This window comes from Trachemys scripta, chromosome 22, assembly GCF_013100865.1.
Source record: "Trachemys scripta elegans isolate TJP31775 chromosome 22, CAS_Tse_1.0, whole genome shotgun sequence".
Lineage (NCBI taxonomy): Eukaryota > Metazoa > Chordata > Testudines > Emydidae > Trachemys > Trachemys scripta.
Window position 1 is genome coordinate 5,349,234 of NC_048319.1, and position 18,778 is coordinate 5,368,011.

The following is an 18,778-nucleotide window of genomic DNA, read 5'->3' on the forward strand; positions in this document are numbered from 1 at the left end:
AAAAATCTCCCGCAGAACATACTTGTCAGACTCTGTCCTTACATATGGATCTCCATTGTTGCTCACATTTGGTGCAGTGCCTTTTTTTTTTTTTGGGGGGGGGGGGAGGCAGGGGGAAGCAGTGTCTCAGGTTTCTCTCCTGGGGGGTACAGCGCCCTGTCTTCCCCCCGCCCCCCGCACTTTAAGGAAGGAGGTTGGGAGAGGCAATTGCTTAGTCAAGGTTAACGTGATGCTAAATGCGATTGCGTGCCCGGGGCCGGCTGGTGTAACAGCAGCCGAATTACTCCCACTAGTAACCTGAGAGTAGCTCATTTGCAAATACAAAGGAACCCCAAACCAGCACCTGGCTCCTGCTGGATTTTCCAACAGATAAGACGCTGCATGGAAGCCAGAATGTAAAGACGACAAGCAGACAACCCACCCCAAGGCTTGTCCGTCACCCCTCCCGATAGCGTTTACGTCCTCGGGCTGAGACGCCGTCTATTGGAGTTTTACAAGACTAACTCGAACCTCGGCATTTTTGGCAAATGCGCCAAGAACACTGAATAAAATGAAAGACAAAAACATATAAACAAAATAATCTCACCCCGCAACTGCGGCGCCTGTCTGGGCTCGGCTGCCCGCTCCAGGCCTTGTGACCTGGCAACGCCATTCGCGTTCAGACCGGCCACACCTCCATCGCGACGGGGACAGCCAGGCCAGATCTGAGCCAGTGGCTTTGTAACCTGGCACACGAGGTCATAGCACCGCCCGCTCATATTTGGTCCGGCCGTCCCTTGGATATCATGACGGAGGGGCAGCTGGGCCAGACCCGAAACTCTGCTTCCACCCTCTCCACGTGGAATAAAACAACAAAATTCCCAGAAAATTATGAAAAATAAAAGTGATTTCATGGGGCTCTACCTAGAACTAGACTGTACAAACCATCAGGAAAAAACAGGGACGAGGAAAGTTACATGCCACACCCAAGAGCTGCTTAAACAGAGAAGCATCTGCCGAATTAGGGCAGAAATGCCTGGTGCTTGGAGTCGGATTCTGTAATGCATAGAGCTTTACCCCAGAGTACAGCGGGAGGAACATTTATTATTTGTACTGAGACAGCCCCTGCCCAAAGAACTCCCACTCCAAATGGGCAAAGCAAAGGGTAGGGAGATTATCTCTATTTCACAGCTAGGGAACAGAGATCCAGAGAAGTGAAGGTCCCCCCTAGCGAAGCTAGGAATTGAACCCGGGTTTCTCAAGCTCCAGTCTAGTGTCTTAACCACACTGGAGTTGCGAGCTTCACGGGTGCCGTCGCATAGCGATCAGAATCCTCATGCTCTGAGCTGGAAGGGGGGGGAAGCTGGCAATGGTCAGACACTTCAAAGTGGACTTTGTAGGAGGAAGTTAGCTACTCTACGTAAGTCAGCTCTCATTTTTATATCCCCAACCCCATTTGGACTTATTTCAAAGGCAGCCTTGCTGCGCTCTGCCCAAGGGATGGAGAAGTCCCGCCGGAGGTCAGGCAAGCCTTGTGCTGTAGCAGCACCAGACAGCTGGTGTTATACCATGAACTGTCCTGGGCTTCCAGCGACCACAGCTCACCCTCCCCAGTCATTTGACCGTGGCCCTGTGCAACCCACACTCCAGTTCTCTCTGTTACTAGGTCCGGGGGAAAACCCCCCCCCCCCCCCCCCCAAGCAACCCCCCCCAGTGAGCCGGAGCCCCACAAAGCAGGAAGACTAGCCTGTGCTACTCAAATGCTACCCACTCAGAGTTACCGGGCAGACTGCGCCATGGAGATGCTGCCAAATGCCCTCTTGAGCTAATGCGTAAGTGCTATCCAGGACACCAGCCAAGGTGTACTATCCTCTGCCTCCCCTCAACCGCACACAGGAAAACAAGGCGGGGTGTGGGGAGGTAGAGGGGGATGGAATCAGACAGGCACTAAGAGAATCAAGTAACTGCACAAGGGGGAAGATAAGAATTTGCTTTTGTCCTTGGCTAGAGTTACTGGCACCCGGCTGAAGTAAGTCTGGAGTGATAAGCAGCCCGGATTATTCCTGGTATTTGGACTGTGCACAGAAGCATGCAGAGCTTGAGGAGCGTAACGGGGAGGGATGTGCTCGCAGCAACCTCAAGCCAGGAGGCTGGGGGCTGCGTCCCCGGCTCTGGCAAGGACTCATTGCAAGTCACGGCTGACCCGGTTTTAGGAAGTGCTGCAGCACTGGCTACCCCACCGCCGAGCTCGGGAGCTGCGCCTATGAAAAGCGGGTATCAGACCATGAACCTCCGATCCTGCTGGGGGAGGGACAGCAACCTCTCAGGCGTTTGAGGCTTCGTTCTCTATGGGGCAGGGACTGGCTTTTAGTTCTGTCTGTACAGCACCTAGCGCACTGGGGGCCTGGTCCACGCCCAGGGCTCCTAGGTGCTGCAGCGATTCATTAGCCTCTGTGATGTTGGTAGGTCTCCCGACCATGAAGGAATTGTCAAAAAAAAAAAAAAAAGGATTTAAGTTACAGGGTTTTTTATTTATTTTTTTTTTAAATGTATCTTAAATCTCAAGGGGGAAAAATAAACAACCTCAAGCTGGTGTGGAGAACTGGAGAGCAGGGGCGAAGGAAGTCATAAAGTACTCGCTGTCAATAACTCCTCCGGGGACAGCACCTCCAGTAGCGCGGCAGAAACTGCACCACACATCCTGCTAACAATCATTGTTTACATTCCTCCTGCTCCTTCCCAGCGAGCAGCGCTGCTCCCCATCAGCTGGGGCTGGAGCCCAGTCAAAAGCCTGCGCTGGAGGGAGGCCAAGCGGAGCTCCCGGCCAAAGGCTTCGCTGAGAAACCTCTGGCGGAGGTCCAGAGGCCGACACGTTTGCTTTCTGACATGCTCAGCTGCGGGGGGAAAAAGGGCTTTCCCCAAACCAGGCGGGTCTGCAGTGCTCTCCTCCGCCCACAGCGCGGGTACGCCAGGGCCGAAAACTTCAGAACAGGGATGCCGGGGAGCTCCCGGAATTAGTGCTTTGAAGGACAGAGCTCGCCGTGCCCGGCCCGGACAGGAAAGCAGGGGTTGCAGCAGAGAGCTTCTGGCTGGGATGGGCAAATGAGCCCAAGGGGATGCCCTAAATCCCTTGGGGGCTCTTGAAATATCCTAACCTCTGCTCCCTGGATCTGGTTTTGCCACTGCTGGCCAGACCAGTGCCCTGGCATGGCCAGCAGCCCTGTTCTCATGCACAGTTAGGTGGCATCTGCACCAGCTCATGCCCCAGCACTGGAGCGGCACCCGGGGGAGCAGTTTTAATTTGGAATGCTCTCTGGCATTTTAAAGTCATGGTGCTACCTTGACATGCTCTAAGCAGGGTGACGCAACACGGTGCTAACGTGGCCGGCAGCCTGTCTACACTAGCGTTCCCACACCTGCCACCACTGGTCAAGCTGGACATTGCTACAACAATGGCGGCATTGCCCCCAACTGAGTCAGCTCCCCGCTCCCCCAAAAGAAAAAAAAAAAAAAAAAAAAGCACCAACACAGCCCGAGGTAAGAGGTTTTTTTATTCGTCTTCTATTTGTGAGTCTCTCAGAGTCACGTCTTCCAGGTTTCGTCTGCAACCACAAAGGCTAGAAACATACTTTACTGTAAAACGAAAACGGAGTCTCACTCTAATCACATGACTCCAGGAGCTGCACCTCGAAGAGAAACGCCAAATATTACAAGACTTGGGTTACAAAAAGCCACAAGCATTGGCAAGCTCCGTTGACCTAAACGGAGTCACACAGATTTTCTGGCCCAGCATAGCGTTAAAATTAAGAACTACAAACTTTCAACCTATTAGCAAAACACCATCAAACACCCCAGGTAACAAGCTGCCATGTTCGTCACTTTCAGTTTAACATTAGCTTCCAAAACTGAATCCTTTTCTTAAAGCTGTGAGAGGCGCACCAGACTGTGTGATCTTGCTCTCCCAAGAACCCACAGAGCGCAGGGTTTTGGCAGTAACCGGGTGACAAAACAGGAAGATCACAGCTGCTGTATTTAAAAGCTTTTTCCACAGATAAAAAGATTCCGCTCCCCCCACTCTATTTACAGGAAGTACAAAAGAAGCCACATTAAGAAGATACATATCAGCCGGAGGAAGATGTAAATAAGAGCTCAAGAAGACAACACAAGAAGAATTAATATATTAAAAAACAAAAACAAAAAACCACATGTACGTTAGAGATATGAAAGGATCAGCAACGTTTTGGAAAGGGAGCGCGTAGACCGACTATAACCATGCTCATAGTAACACTGCAAGGAGGCAGTGTGGGCTAGCAGATAGAGTGCGAGACAGACTCCAACAATAGATGGTTTTTAAACCCCAGCACTGTCCCTGACCTGTTGTGTGACCCCTATGACAAGTCACTTCCCTCTCTCTGTGCCTCAGGAGTTTCCCCTCCCCACTCTGACCATTTTCTCTTTTTAATCTGCAGACTCATTGGGGCCAAAAAATGTCTTATGTGCATGTACAGCACCTTGCACAGGGGGACCCAGACCTCAGCTGGGGCCTCTAGATGTTACTGGGACACAGTAAGAGACCATCTAGGTCAGAGGAAGTGGAAAGAAAGGAAGACTCCATTTAAGCCAGTCTCAAGGAGTTTTTTTTTTTTCTTCTAGGCTCTAACTATTTAAAATTGATCAGAGCCTGGAAAAAAGGGTTAGTTGCACCAAAAATGTTAAGCTACGGGAGGATGAAAACGCTATACAATAGCTAAAACGAACAGACACACAGGACCAATCGGCAACCCTGTTATTTTTTTAAGTCAGAAAGCGGCATTGTACTGTTACGGAAACGGAGACACCAGGGCTCCTGATCCTTCTAGCAAACACTTTCTCTGGCTGACCCAAGCGCGCCCACTCGCAGTGTCCTGCAGCGATCTCAGACCCCAGGCGCCCTTGCCAGCTGTTCCCCTGGAGCGGTTTCTCTTCCCGTGGCCAGGGACCCCAAAATAAAAGGTCACAGCCACTAATCACCCCAAAAGCAGCACAAGCCTCCTTTTGCTCCCCGCACCCCACTCCATCTGGATTCCATCTGCTGCTACTGTCTGTGTAGCATCCCCTCCCCCCAGCCCTAAACTCAGATGGTACTTAAACACATACATCAAAGGAGCCTCTCAGTGTCTGGGGAGCCCTGCTTTAAGCACATTTCCTTCTATTAGCCAAAGGCTTACAGATTCAATACCCAGCTCTGGCCAATCATCAAGAGGGAAGGGGGGGGGGGAAATGAATGAGAGGAGAGAGAATCTTTGCTTCCCCAGAGCGAGGCTTGGCAAACAAGGAGGCAGGGGACCCAGAAGGGAAGGAAAGGCAGGGGCTGAGTGAAACCCAGGAGAAAGCTAGTTTATGATCTCCAATCCGCTATATGGGACTTGCATGGGCCTGCCCTTAGAGTTAGGCCCATGTTTAAATCGCATACTTAATCAGGACTGAAAGGACCACGATTCAAATAGCCCGTGCCACTGCCTCCACAGATCTTTGCAGAAAGACGCCAGGAGGTCAGATCTGCCTCAGAAACCAACGGTTCCCGGGACGGGGCGCACCACACGGGCTAGCTTTTCAAAAAACCTAAAGCCAACACAAGAGAATCCCAACGGCGAGTTTGGAGTGCCGTGTAGATGTCTACATGGATTCCCTACAGCATCTGCAAGCCAAACATTGCAGAGTTGTGCTAGTGCATGAGAACCCGACCAGAATATCTCCCTCGAGAGACACACACCCCAGCCAAGGAGACGGACGCATGAAGAGCAGAGTTTTAAATAAATAAATAAAATCGGATTATTAAAGCCAGAAAAAAACGGAAGCATTATTGACACAAGTAAAAACCGTTTGGTTTGAAGACACATGCACCCAGATACTCCATTTAGACTGCACACAATGGAGGCATTCACACCAATGCAAAACACCTGCATTAGCACTGGTGTGAATGACTGACCAAGATATCCGAGTTCCCTGGTTCTTTGACTTGGCCACCTTTCTCTGAAGTGGTACCAAACTGTTCCCGGTGGCTCACGGCCAAGATCTTAACCGGAGGTTGGCAGCATGTGAACTACAAGGACAAAACAAGGAACCAGTCGAAAGAGCGCCTCCCTGCAAGGAGAGGCAAAATTTCCAAACTATAAAATCCGTCTCAGCCCCTGAAGCACAAACTAACAGAGTCTATCCTGGAGAGTTCATTCACACACAGCGTCAGACCCGCCTGCCAGCCTTCAAAATCCCTTCCAAGCTACTCCAGCCATTCCAAACATGAATACACCAGCATTCCCAGCTTAGCCAGGCATGCAACACACCTCTTGACATCTTAATTCTGGCAATGAGGAGGAGGTAATTTCCCCGTGCATCAATGGGGAAGAACTCCTTGACCCGGCTCAAGGTCCCCAAGGGATTAAGTACTGGAGATGTAGCATTAAAGGTAACCGGCTTATAAACTCAGTGCCAGCAAGACATTTAAAGGGACATATGCCTTTATGGGTACCTACTTGCTTGAACTGCTCCTCGTAAGTCCAGTCTCCGTGGTCTGGAGCCTGCTGCTGTAGCTGCAAGTGCCCCTGATGGCTCAATCCAGACGACAGCCGCTCCTGGCCCCCCGGCAGCCTCTGTGGCTCACCTCGGTACGGCTGGGGGGCCTGCGGCTTGCGAAGAAGCAGAGATCCCGGCCCAGATCTCACCGCTTCTGCAGAGACCAGCCCTTCATCCTCCCCCATTTCTTCATCCTCTTCATAATCTTCCTCCTCCTCTTCTTCCTCTTCCTCCTCCTCCTCCCCCATGTCCTCTTCAAAGTCATCTTCATCCCATTTGCGCTTCCTAGAGTTTAAAAAAAGGGGGCGGGGGGAGAAAAGAAGAGAATGTTCATGATGTAGCATTTGGAGAGAGCTTGCTAAAAATCAACACGCAAACAGACGCCACCTGATTTTATGTACCCCACCTCCACGCCAAGAATCCCCCCCACCCCCAGTGGAGAAGGCACCAGATTCAATGCAATCAAGATTATTAGAGGGACACTCAATGAAACCAAAAAGGGGGCAAATTGAGAACTGGTAGAGGAAAATGCTTTTTTCCACACTGTCCACCCCACGGCCTGTGGAACTCCTTCCCACTAGATACGAGAAAGGGTTTAGGAGGGCGTATAAAACCTCCTACGCCAAGGCTTCAGCAGGAAACTTCTCCTGGGGAAAGTGATCCCATAATCGCCTACTGCAGGACTCCTCTAGCTGCTGGTAAAGGCTGGCCCCTTGGTCTGATCCAGCCCGGCTCTGTTCTACATAGGTTCTTATACCATGCCCGTCGCCACAGCATCTGAGGCCCAGATCCCCAAAAGGTATTTAGGCTCCTAGCTTCCATGGATTTCAATGGAAGTTGGGTGCCTAAATCGGAGCATTAAGCAACACGACTACCATAGGTCACATGTTGTTTGAGTGCACAGGAACACTGGCATTACCCATGCCCGGGCACCACCTATCCCTTGCGCCATCTGGAGCATTAGTATCTTACATCTGGCCAGTAACACACTGCAGGGTTAAGAGGTCACTAGACGAGGCAGCTCCCCACCCCCTTCCAGTGCTGCATGGTCAATGGTGCCTTTCAGAGGATAGTAAGAGAAGCCAAGGGTTGATCCCTTGCTCTCGTATAAACACTTATCAGCAGAGCTCAGAGCACTCCATTAAGCTGCTCAATGTCGTGTCCCATTGTACAGATGGGAAGAGACTTGCCCTAGGAACACACAGCAGGCCAGTGGCAAGAATAGAACCCAGTCCTCCCGAGTCCCAGTCCAGTGCTCTAACCAATAGAAGCCGCTGCCTCCCAATTTAATGGCTACCCGGTGCCCACTTTTGGCTGCAGAAGACTTGGGCGTTCTTGGGTGTAAACGAGAGTCTTATTTTATATCTCCTACTAGCTTACTACCCTGGAGCAATGGTCAGGAAAGCCTGAGGCAGGCTATATATTGAGAGGAACATCAGGGCAGGATAAAACCAAGAAGTCTCATTACACAGCCCTTAGTGGCCTAATCTAAATCTCTCTGATCCAGCAAGCCTGGCAACTGTTCCAAACTCCACAGCGCAATCATGCAGGATTGCAAGTCCTCCAGAGCCAGTCTTCCCAGGTTGTCTTTTGAACTATTCATTCTCTCTTGTAAGCTTTTTGGGGCAAGGGCTGTCTCTCACTAGGTGGTTGTGCCCAGATCTCAGTTGGGGCCTCTCTGTGCTGTTTGCATTGCAAACAATTAGTACCAAACTCCGTGCAGTTTGCATTGCAAACAAGAAATAATCTATTCCACACACTAGGCAATAGAAGCATGGAACATTTTCCAGTTTTCCTGAATAACTGGGGCAGTTCTGTCCACTCTCCATCCCAGCCCAGTTCACTTCCTCCATGCATCCATACTGGCCAAAAGGAGATGGGCAGACTTAGCACAAAACAGTCCTATGGTGCAGCTGCAAATCTTTTTCCTTCTCGTAATAAAAAAAAAAAGTCACAATATTTTACATACACCCTCGGAAGACCGTCTCCTTAAGCCAGCTTCTGCTCTCATTGACAGTGGTGTGAATTCACAGTAACCGCATAGATTCCTCTGCTACATCAGATCATCACTAGTCCCCCGAATGTACCCATCCAGACTGAGTCAAAGTCCAGTCTCTCTTCCATCACAGTGACCCATCCTCTCTGGAAGTAGCAGCATACCCTTCAACTGGGAGCTGCGCCCAAGGCTTTGGGATTTAGACTTGCTGCCACATCGCCAAGGGACCCGTTTCTACTGGAGACATTTTCTAACTGGTTTCAAAAGTGGTTCAGATAAGCCAGTCAGAGCTGCGGCACTGACCCAGTTTGAGGTGATCTAAGACAGCCTGGTTCCCCCCCTGCCCCAAACAGGTCAGACCATCTTAGAAACAAAAACAGGCCTCCACTAGGACTCCAGCCAGCTTAGCTGAACCAGTTTGAGAACCGATTAGAAGTTTTTCCCTTAGTGCCGACAGCCCTGGATCCGAGCCCACGTGATTGCTGGCAAGGACGCTCTCCTCTGCTGGAGCAGGAAAAACCAACCAACCAGTTGGGCTGGTTATCGACAGACCCCAACATCAGGGTGGGGACACCTCGGGAATGCATGAAATAGGGATGGGGAGGCCCAGCCGTAGCCCTTCAGTGCAGACACTCGTGATAGCGCTGGGAGGGGTTCTGCCGTTGCGTAGTTAATCCACTTCCCCCAGCGGTGGCAGCTAAGTCGACAGTAGAATACTTCCCTCAGCCTAGCGCTGCCTATGCAGGAACTTAGCTCAGCTTGACTCCGTGATCAGGAGTGTGGATTTTTCACACCTCTGAGGGAGGTAGCTGGGGGTGACCTAGTTTTTTTTTTTTTTTAAGTGCAGACCCGGCTTTAGTGGCAGGCAGGATTAGCACCTCCTGAAGAAAGCCCTAAACTGAGCTTAGTTCCTTCCTGCTCCTTCAAGGGGCAAAGGGGAGAACCCATCTGCAATAAAGGCAGCAACCCAGCTCTTCCTTGCCAGCATTTCAGCTCCCACCCTCCCCACCTCGCTATACCCGGGTTTCTCGTCACAGCCGAGTGCAGATCGGGATAGAGACGAGTGAGCGTGTGCATGCGGGGGGGGGGAGGGGTTGGAGAAATAGGGATCTCAGCTCTACAGGTGCCAGGCGAGAGTCGGGGCTTAGAACAAGAGATGGTGCTGGCCCCTGAGAAACGGGGAAGCAAGTGCCATCACTGGGCCCTCACGGCTGCCTGAAAAGGAGATTCGAGTGTCATTCTGTGGGAAGGAGAAGCCTTAAGCTCACACCCTGTCCCATATACATTTTTGGTTGGGCGGGGGAGGACAAAGGGTTTATTAGCTCTAGGTCCTGCTGAATTTCCCTTCTCCCAAGCGCGAGTGGGAAGGTTTGCCTGGCACTAGAGTAGCCCTGCACGGTTCTGTTCCTCTGTGCAGAGAAGTGTTTATTTTGGTGGGCCACGTTGAAATCTCACTTGGGATGCTCCAGGGGAGTGGCTGGCAAGTTGACCCCACGGGACACACTTTACAGTAACAGATTCCATGTAGAGATGGTTTGTAAAGGAATAACAACGGATTAGAGGATACAGGCCTGTAAGGAGACGGGTTGCGCGTGTCAGGGGGCGGTTAGTGTGAATGCCGCCGTTCCACACACTGGCCGGGACCTCCAGAGCGAAAAGCAGGAGCTGAAGAGTTAAGATTCCCTAACTGGCCGGGTAACGGGCTCATCCACTGCAGATCAGGCGCAGAGGATCCCCAACGCACTCAGTAGTGGTTTACATGAGCACATCAGTACCAGGTGTTTATAAGTGGCTGTCAGCTATGGGTATAAGCCACCTATTAGATTGTTTTAATAAATAGTTAATCATTTATACACCGACCCTTGGTAAGGAGTAGAAGTCCTTGTGGCACCTTTGAGACTAACAAATTTATTTGAGCATAAGCTTTCATGGGCTACATCCCACTTCATCAGATACATAGTCTGGAACATACAGATATTTATACATACAGAGAACATGAAAAGGTGAAAGTAGCCCTACCAACTGTAAGAGGCTAATCAATTGAGATGAGCTATTGTCAGCGGGGGAGGGGGGGGGGAGGAAGGACCACCACAGCTGCTACTCTGAAACTTGGTAAGGAGTGTCACTGTTCTGGGTCTATGCCGGTGAGTTTCCTGAGAGGTTTGCAAGTCTGCTCTGATCAAAATGGTCCAACCCCGGAAGGCTGGTGCCAGACCCTGGTTGCATCAAAAAGTCATCCCACATGAAAGAGAGGCTTGCAATAGAGCTGGGCACAGATTGCCAATGAGGACTGAAGAGGACACATTCCGCTCTAAAGGTTGGAGCCTCCACTAACTGATCTAGAAGAGTGACAATTAGCTGGCAGCAGTAGTAGGCACTTGTCTCCTTACATGGCCCCGCCACTAGAACAAAGCACACCTTGAACTGGTAGGTTACAGGTGCCCTATGGCTGATTTCTCATCATTGCACAATGGGTATCTGTTGGGCAAAGAGCAATTCGAGACGGTCGCTCTTCACTCCGGCAGAGTCTGAGTTTTTGGGAACATACAGCCCTATCCCCAGGAGGTGTGGATGGGCCCCACCTCTCTGCCTGGTGAGATCGAGATCCGCTCTGCCAAATGTTTGCTCCAGGTGAACACTCTGCCAGGATGCAACGGTGTATTTTTCTTTCAGGTTAGACAGATATTAAAGGGAAAGGTGGGCCCATGCACTGAGCCAGGCCCCTGGAGAACCCCCAGCACTGCCGCTTGGCTCCTGCCACTTGCAAATAGAGTGGAAAAGACAAAAGGGGGAATAAAATCCAGTGCATCCGTTTATCTTGAAAGGTGGCTAGTCGTGCTATGGGTGTGCACTTGCCTTAAGCAAACTGGCTCGCACAGAGGAAGGTGTGTCACCAGCTCAACTTTTCAAAAAGAAGGCAGATTTACACGTCAGGTTTCCAGTCCCGTTCCCCCTCCCCAGCCAACAGTATAATTGTACCAGATGCGTCATCGTTACCATACTTTATGCCACTTGTAACTTCACTGCGACAGCAGAGACCAAACTTCGATCCCTCTCCCACAGAAAGTCTCAGCCTCCCTCCCACCCATACTTGAGCTAAAATGAGAATCTCCATAAGCGGTTTGCACTATAGGGCATGTGACCCACACATCTGAAAAGTTCCGATTCCATCCTGTGGAGGGCAATGGTGGACACACATTTAACCAATTTATTACAGTACAGCGATTCCCTCTCTACTCCCAACTCCACAAGCTAGGCAGAGATATAGGCAGAATCCAAGCCCAACGTTCTGTTTTCATGGCCCAAGCCAAACCAAAAAACAGCAGAAGTGACTCAAAATAATGGCTTTTTTTTTTTTTTTTAATATTTAATTTTCAATTTTAAATGATCTAACGTATTAGTGACACAGGGAATTTTATCCATCAGAAATATGGATTGAATTGGACAGCGACCCTTTAACTGAACTGGAAAAAGGGCCCTATTGCCATCCAAGTGAAAAATACTGAGCTGGCACTTCCAAAAGCAGACAGCTGTTGACAGACAGTTCCCGCGGCTGTCCAAAGGGCCCTGTCCTATATGGGGCAGCAGGGGACAGGTGGCCTGGCACCAGAGGCAACAGAACAACCTGTTGCCTGGATAATTTAAGACTAGACCAGGCTGCTTTAAGGACCCTGCGCTGGCTGCCAGAGAAGATGAGGACCAAATTACCCTGCAATTCCTACAACTGTAAGGAAAGCTACACCTGAGTACGGCATGTGTGTCCCAGCATGCTCCGGAACGACCACAATAGGCATGGTATTGAGATGTAGACAGAAAAGTATCCCACCCCCTCTCCCCAACCCCCAGTTGCCTCCCCCAGGCTGAGTCCCTGGGATTCTCTCCCAAAAAGCAGTTCCCAGGCAGAAACCAGGACTGCCCCCGAACAGGTTCTTCCCACCAGCCGCCAAAGGTCGAACCTGCCTCTTGCACAGAGTTAAGGTGCTATCGGAGACTCGGCAAAAAGCTATGGCATTGCAACATTCTGACCGTATGTGGGCAGAGACCTTTCTCAGCCCCCACAATGACTTCAAACCGAACACACCCACAGTGCTTTGGCCCGTCGCCATATGGCATCATGCTGCCAAAAAAATCAGACCTGTGGTGGAGGCTAAACCATCCGGCACCTGCTGGAGAAGCGTGGCACCCGTATTTATACGGCAGAAGGGAGACACCGGTGCGAATCCCTCAGCGCACCACGCGATTTTAGTTAACATGAGACTTGTATGCTAAAAGTCTGTTAAATAGAAGCGCGATGGTTTTCAAACATGCAAAATCGGTTTCAGTTTATGGCACTTTTCTTAAATCAAGAGGAGTCGCCGTGCAATCTAAGAACGCTCCTATGTTAATTTGCATAAAACCAAGCTACTTTACCTAATTAGGATGTTATACACACACGTCAATGTAACATACCGGCCAAGTGTTCTAGTATCCCCATTCAGTGGCTGGGCCAGAAGATAAAAGCCCACTACTGTTAAACGTTAAGGGATGTACCCTTGTAGAAACGGTTGTATTTTCAGCAGTGAAGGTCCCAAGTTCAACCAGTGCTTACAACCCACGGTGGAGATAGAACTGCATTCATTTATACACCACTGCATTAATTCAAGTCAGTAGGCAAGGCCTATGCCACGGAAGGTGTTAATGTATGCAAATTTATCCATCCATACTCACAGCTCCTCCTCCTCCTCCGAGCCCATCTCCTGCTGGTACCCGCCATCCTCCTCCTCCTCCCCCTGCTCTTCCTCTTCTTCCTCCTCTGAGGCCTGGCTCTCATCTGACATTCCCGGGCTGGGCGAGTGGCTGAGTCCAGCTGCTGCTGCCCGCATAGCGGCCAGGGCAGCCATCTGGGCCCGCTGGATGCGGGCGCTCTCAAGCTCCACCCCCTCCTCAGGTGGGGCGGGGTCCTGGCTGCGGCCACGGGCCAACAGCGAGGCCCCAGCAGGGAGGGCAACGTTCTGTCCGGAGGGCGACGGAGGGGGCAGTGCTGGCGGGGGAGGCGTGGAGCGCTGCTGCTCCTGCTGCCGCGCCTCCAGCTCCTGCTGCAGCCGCGCCCGCTGCTGCCGCTGCAGGTTCTCCATCACCGCCTGCAGCTTCATGGCTCTGCCAGCCGGGGGCAGCTCCCTGGGGGAGTTGGCGGGCAATGCACCTGGGGTGCAATGCCCTGGAGTTGAGGATGCAATGTCCTGGAGGGGAAGGGTATCTGGAGGACAACGCCCTGTGGGGTGCAGTGCCCCAGGGGAGCTGGCCGGTAAGTTCCTAAGAGGGTAGAAAGCCCTGGACTGGGAGGTATCGGAGGTGTCCAGTACCCTGGGAGGAGGGGGGTTATAATGCCCCCGAGAGAGTACGGTGCAATGCCTTGGGGGAAATGCACAGACACGCTGCACTGGGGGATGCGGGCACCAAGGCGTTACACTAGGGGCTGCTTTGCATCGAGGGGCCGACACCCTGATGACACCAGAACGTTTCCCTGGGGACCAGGGATGGGACCCGCTGAGCAATCAGCTGGTTGCAAGCCCCCGCTCCAGGGCCGTTAGTCTCTGCAAACGCCACACCTCAGGGCCAATGCCCCTCTGGCTCAGCAGGCAGCCAGCGCAGTCCTGGACATGGCACGCCCCTTAGCTCGACGGGCACTCCCCAGGCTGGACTGCGGCTTCCTTCCTTCCTTCCTCTGGCTCTGCTGCAGTGGTAGGGCTGGGTCCCGCTAGTCCTTGGCCAATTCGGCTTCATCCAGGTGTCTGCGCAAACCTGGGGGGGCGGGGAAGGAGAGAGAAAGCAGGATTAGTGTGGACTGGGTTGGGGTTACCTTCTTGTGGGTGACTGCAGGGAGGAAAGAGTTAACCAGGAGCCTCATTAATCCAGAATTAATGCAAGAGAGGAGGGAGGAGTGTAGGGGAAGAAGACCACAGGGGAGAGGAAGGAATGGGGAATGAAGCTGGGGGTGGGGAGGGACAGTCCTTCAGCTTGATCTACAAGCCTGTTGCTTTGCAATCCGAGAGCACCGGAGCAGGGCGGTCTGGTCATTAGGCACCCGCCTCCCACCACCTCCAAGCAGCCCTGGTGTCACTGACCCACAAATAATGGGCTCCCTCCCCCCACACCCAACACCTACCAGGTGATCCTTCACCCCAGGCCCCACCTGCTCCTCCAAGGCCCAGCCACTACTGGAAGAGCCGTAGGCGGACCCTCCTCCTCCTAAGCCCTGCCCCGGCAAGGACGCAGAGCTGAGACTGCCCTGACCTTGGAGACAGAGTCAGGGAAACTGGCTAGTGGCAATTGTATGGAGGAAGGTTTCCCGCTGTCTGCACTAGGACTACCTCCCCGCATCCTCCCCTACAGCGTCCTCAGGACCTAACCGTGCGCCTCGATCTGCTCAGTCCGAGGTCAGGGGACCAGACAGCAAGTGTGAAAAGTCGGGAAGGGGGTGGGGGAAGGGTAATAAGCGCCTATATACATGGCCGTTGCAAGGAAGTTTCGCACCCTAGGCGAAACTTCCACCTTGCCCCCCCCCTGCCCTGAGGCAGCTCCCCCCGCGGCAGCTCCCCACCCCAGCTCACCTCTGCTCTGCCTCCTCCCCGAGCACGCTGCCCCCGCTCTAATTCTCCTCCCCTCCCAGGCTTGCAGCGCCAAACAGCTGATTGGCGCTGCAAGCCTGGGAGGCAGGAGAAGTGGAGCGGCGACCGCACGCTTGGGGAGGGGGCGTAGAAATGCCGTAAAAAAAATTGGGGGCACCACTTTTTGGCACCCCCAAATCTTGGCGCCCTAGGCAACCGCCTAGTTTGCCTTAATGGTAGCACCGCCGTTGCCTATATAAGGCAAAACCCCGAATATTGGGACTATCCCTATAAAAATCAGGACACCTAGTCCGAGGCGGCAGAGGAGGGAAAAACACCCCCAAGGACACAGTTCGGTCCAGTCTGTACCGCACAGCGGCTCAGAACTGGGGGACAACTGTGTACCTCAGCCTCCCGGTACAGTGGTTATAGCACAGATGAGCCCACAGAATCCACACTAGGAGCCGGACCGATTCCTTCCCGGAGTGCACAAGTCAGGCCCTGGACTGGGACCCAGATAACCTAGGATCTGGCCCCACCTCAGCCACTAGTTTGCTGCATGGTACTTCTGTGCATCAAGCACATCAGACAGCAATACTGATCCGCCTTCGCAAAGCGTCTCAGACCCTCACACACTGAGTATTGGCCAGCCCCCACCTCGTCTGGGGCTGAATATGGCTTGTCCAGTAGCATGTCCTGCAAATCTGGGGCTATCCGCTTTATAGCTGCAAACCATGTTTGCGGATCGGAGGCGGATACAAATTTTGTATCCGCGCGGGGCTCTACACGTCCGTACCCACGTCCTGCTGGCAGATGGAATTAGTTTACCTGGAACTGTGTGTAAACTCCGACTTGGTTTGAGCTCCACTGTCAACAGGTCCTGAAGAAAGGTCCCTCCCCCAGACCCCAATACTCCCACTCATGGGGAGTCAGCATGCTGCACCACAGGGGTTCCCACACTTGGGTGGCCCAGGAGGCCACTTTGACAAATTGCCAGGTGCACAAGGGCTACGTGTAGTTTGCCCGCACATTTACGCACTTAAGGAAAACAAACGCTTGAAAAGTCGGTCTGCCCTTTTCTTGAAAGAGAGAAGTTCCTTGCTGAGTTCATCAGCTGTGAAAACAAGAACCCACTTCCCCTCCACCCCTCAGGTTTTCCCAGTACTATTAAAAAAAAAAAAAAATCTGCCTACACTAGACTAAGATTTCCCAACACTGGGCTTTTATTACAGTAATATCCAGCCATGATCAGGCCCCCCTTGGGCTGGGAGCTGCACAGACACATAGCGAAAGAGTCCCTGCCCCAAAGAGCCCAGGCAAGAGACAAAGGGTGGGGGGGGGGGGAAGACGCACAGAATAGGGAAGTGACATGCCCACAAGTCACGTAGCGCAGAGCTGGGAACAGACGGCACGTCTCCTGACTCCCAGTCCAGTGCCCTATCCACTAGGCCACGCTCCCAGCGGTTCAGCTCCCCTGGCAGCCGGGAAGCAAAGACTGGAGGGCCAGAGTAGACACCTGCGTCTAAGCCGGTTCAGGACAGGTCTAGAGGACACCAGAGACTTGTTAACACGGGCACTCCCATTGTCGCTGGCACTGAGGGAAGCATAACCAAAGCTCCTGAGAGGACTAACGGGGCTGGATTCTGGTCTGGTAAAGTCATTAGCCCCCCGTGGGCTGGACTGCCAGATCTAAGATCCTGTGTTGAGCTAATTTGTCCCTTGGGCTTCACTGCTTAGAGGGCCAATCCACACCCTAAGGGCCACCATTTTGAGGTCGACCCGGCTGCAACACGGTAGTTCCAACGCAGTTAAAAAATACACTGGGGGCTTGAGGCCCAAATGGGATCAAGCGGCATTTTAAACAGCGTTCCTGGAGTGGGCAAGAGATGGGGGGAAAATGTGGCAAACAACCACCACCACCACACCACACCCCCCCTAATTTTTTATTTTAAGTCTCCACCAATATTGTTCTAGTTCTTAGACAAGGAATCTCACTTCCAGCCCTTCTGCATTGATTTCCCTGCAATCGTTCAGGGGATTGAGTTTTCCTGCTGGGAATGAGGTCTGGGAGCAATTTAACTCAGCAGCAATGACCTGCAGTGTATCTGTACCGGGGGAACCATCAGGCTGTAACAGAGTTCCTCAAGGTGGTAGAAATCAGTGTAATTGGACCTTAGGCCTGGTCCAGTTTAACTGAAAGTGTGATTAAGCTGGTTTTAAACCAGCGCAGGATGTATGTATACGTGTGCCTAGACTGCTTTAAGACTGGTTTAGATCAGTCACAAGAGAGCCGAACTGATAGAACCAGTTTTAAAAACCGGTCTCATCCACACACTAGTTTGCATCAGTTTAACAAAATCAATTTAAAAAACACACACAACCTAAACCAAACACAGATTTAAAATGCTAACCTGGTGCCCCTTTCACATTTCTAGCCCTGCCCATCCACACTGGAGACAGAGAAGCAGCACTTCCAACGCGAGTGCATCAGACGACAGAGCTCTGCTGGGAGAAATCTGCAGACAAATCCAGGCCTAGGCAGGACAGTGACCCATTTCATGGACGGCTTTGAGCGCTTCAAAGACACACTTTATTCTGAACCAGTTGGAGCAGGTGCAGAAATCTAGTCCCCTTTGAAGAGAACGCATTACAGGGAAATCAGTAGGTGGAGCGGGACACATGATTTCCAGAGGCAGGGACAGCTAGATTGGACTTGTATGATTTACAAAGGGAAAAAAAGAGAGAAGGAGGGAAATGTTTCTAGATTATCTCGTGTGTGTGTTTAAGCCAGAGTGACTGTTTATGTTTGCAAAATGCAGACTGTGGACTATACACTAGGGGCTTGTCGATGCAATTTTTGCACCACTTTAATTATAATCTGTTCAGAAGCTGGCAGACAGAAAGCAGTAGAATCCCCTGGCAGAGATCTAGTTATGTTCGTACACAGGCGATTATATATCTGTGTAGTAAATATGCAGAAATAAACTGTACCTTAAAGCACCTTCATCCAGACATAACTGCATCCGTGCTGTTGGCATTGGGCATTGTACCAATTTACCTAACCGCTGAAGCAGTACAACTTGCGTATTTAACTCTAAATGGGTCTCTGTGTTAATGGCTGGAGGTCTAAGACCCTCTTGAGTCTCCGCATGTTAAATGAAATGGAATTAGGTGGAGAGAGGCGAGAAGAGGGTTATGAATGGGATTTAGAATATTTGTGCGCAGGTGTGAATTTACCATCGTAAGGATTGAAAGTTGTATCTGAAGGACTATGCTAGTCCATGTAGATTAATAAACGACAAAATAAGTTGTTGGGGTTTTTTTTTTTATATAAATAAAGTGAATAAAGCCCGAGCTCTGTTCTTAGCTATCACAGCCAGGAGTAAGGCGTTCATTTGTTGCTGAAGACGAGGCAATCGGATTTTTTGGGACCCTGGCAGCTCACAGGTGGTTATAAACAATTCAGAGACATGTCCGGCTGGAAGTCCAGCCCCCCTGGGCTCAGACAGGACCAAGTAAACCCTAGACTATACCCGACAGGTGTTTGTCCAACCTGTTCTTAAAAAAAAAAAAAAAAAGTAATTTCACAACCTGCCTTGGAAGCCTGTTCCAGAGCTGAACTATCTTAGGCTAGGTCTACACTACCCGCCTGAATCGGCGGGTA

The 18,778-nt window shown here is 51.6% G+C and overlaps 1 protein-coding gene across 1 annotated transcript in view; it reads right to left on the reverse strand.

Moving 5' to 3' along the window:
• The window catches only part of ARID3A (AT-rich interaction domain 3A), an 87,171-nt gene that overhangs the window by 59,360 nt on the left and 9,033 nt on the right, over positions 1-18,778 (reverse strand). Inside the window, exons 2-3 of the mRNA XM_034755178.1 lie at positions 13,235-14,308; positions 6,492-6,816 (exon numbers count right to left, since the gene is read on the reverse strand). Coding sequence (XP_034611069.1) covers positions 6,492-6,816; positions 13,235-13,659 — 750 coding nt within the window. The 5' untranslated portion in view covers positions 13,660-14,308. The remainder of the gene's footprint in view (positions 1-6,491; positions 6,817-13,234; positions 14,309-18,778) is intronic.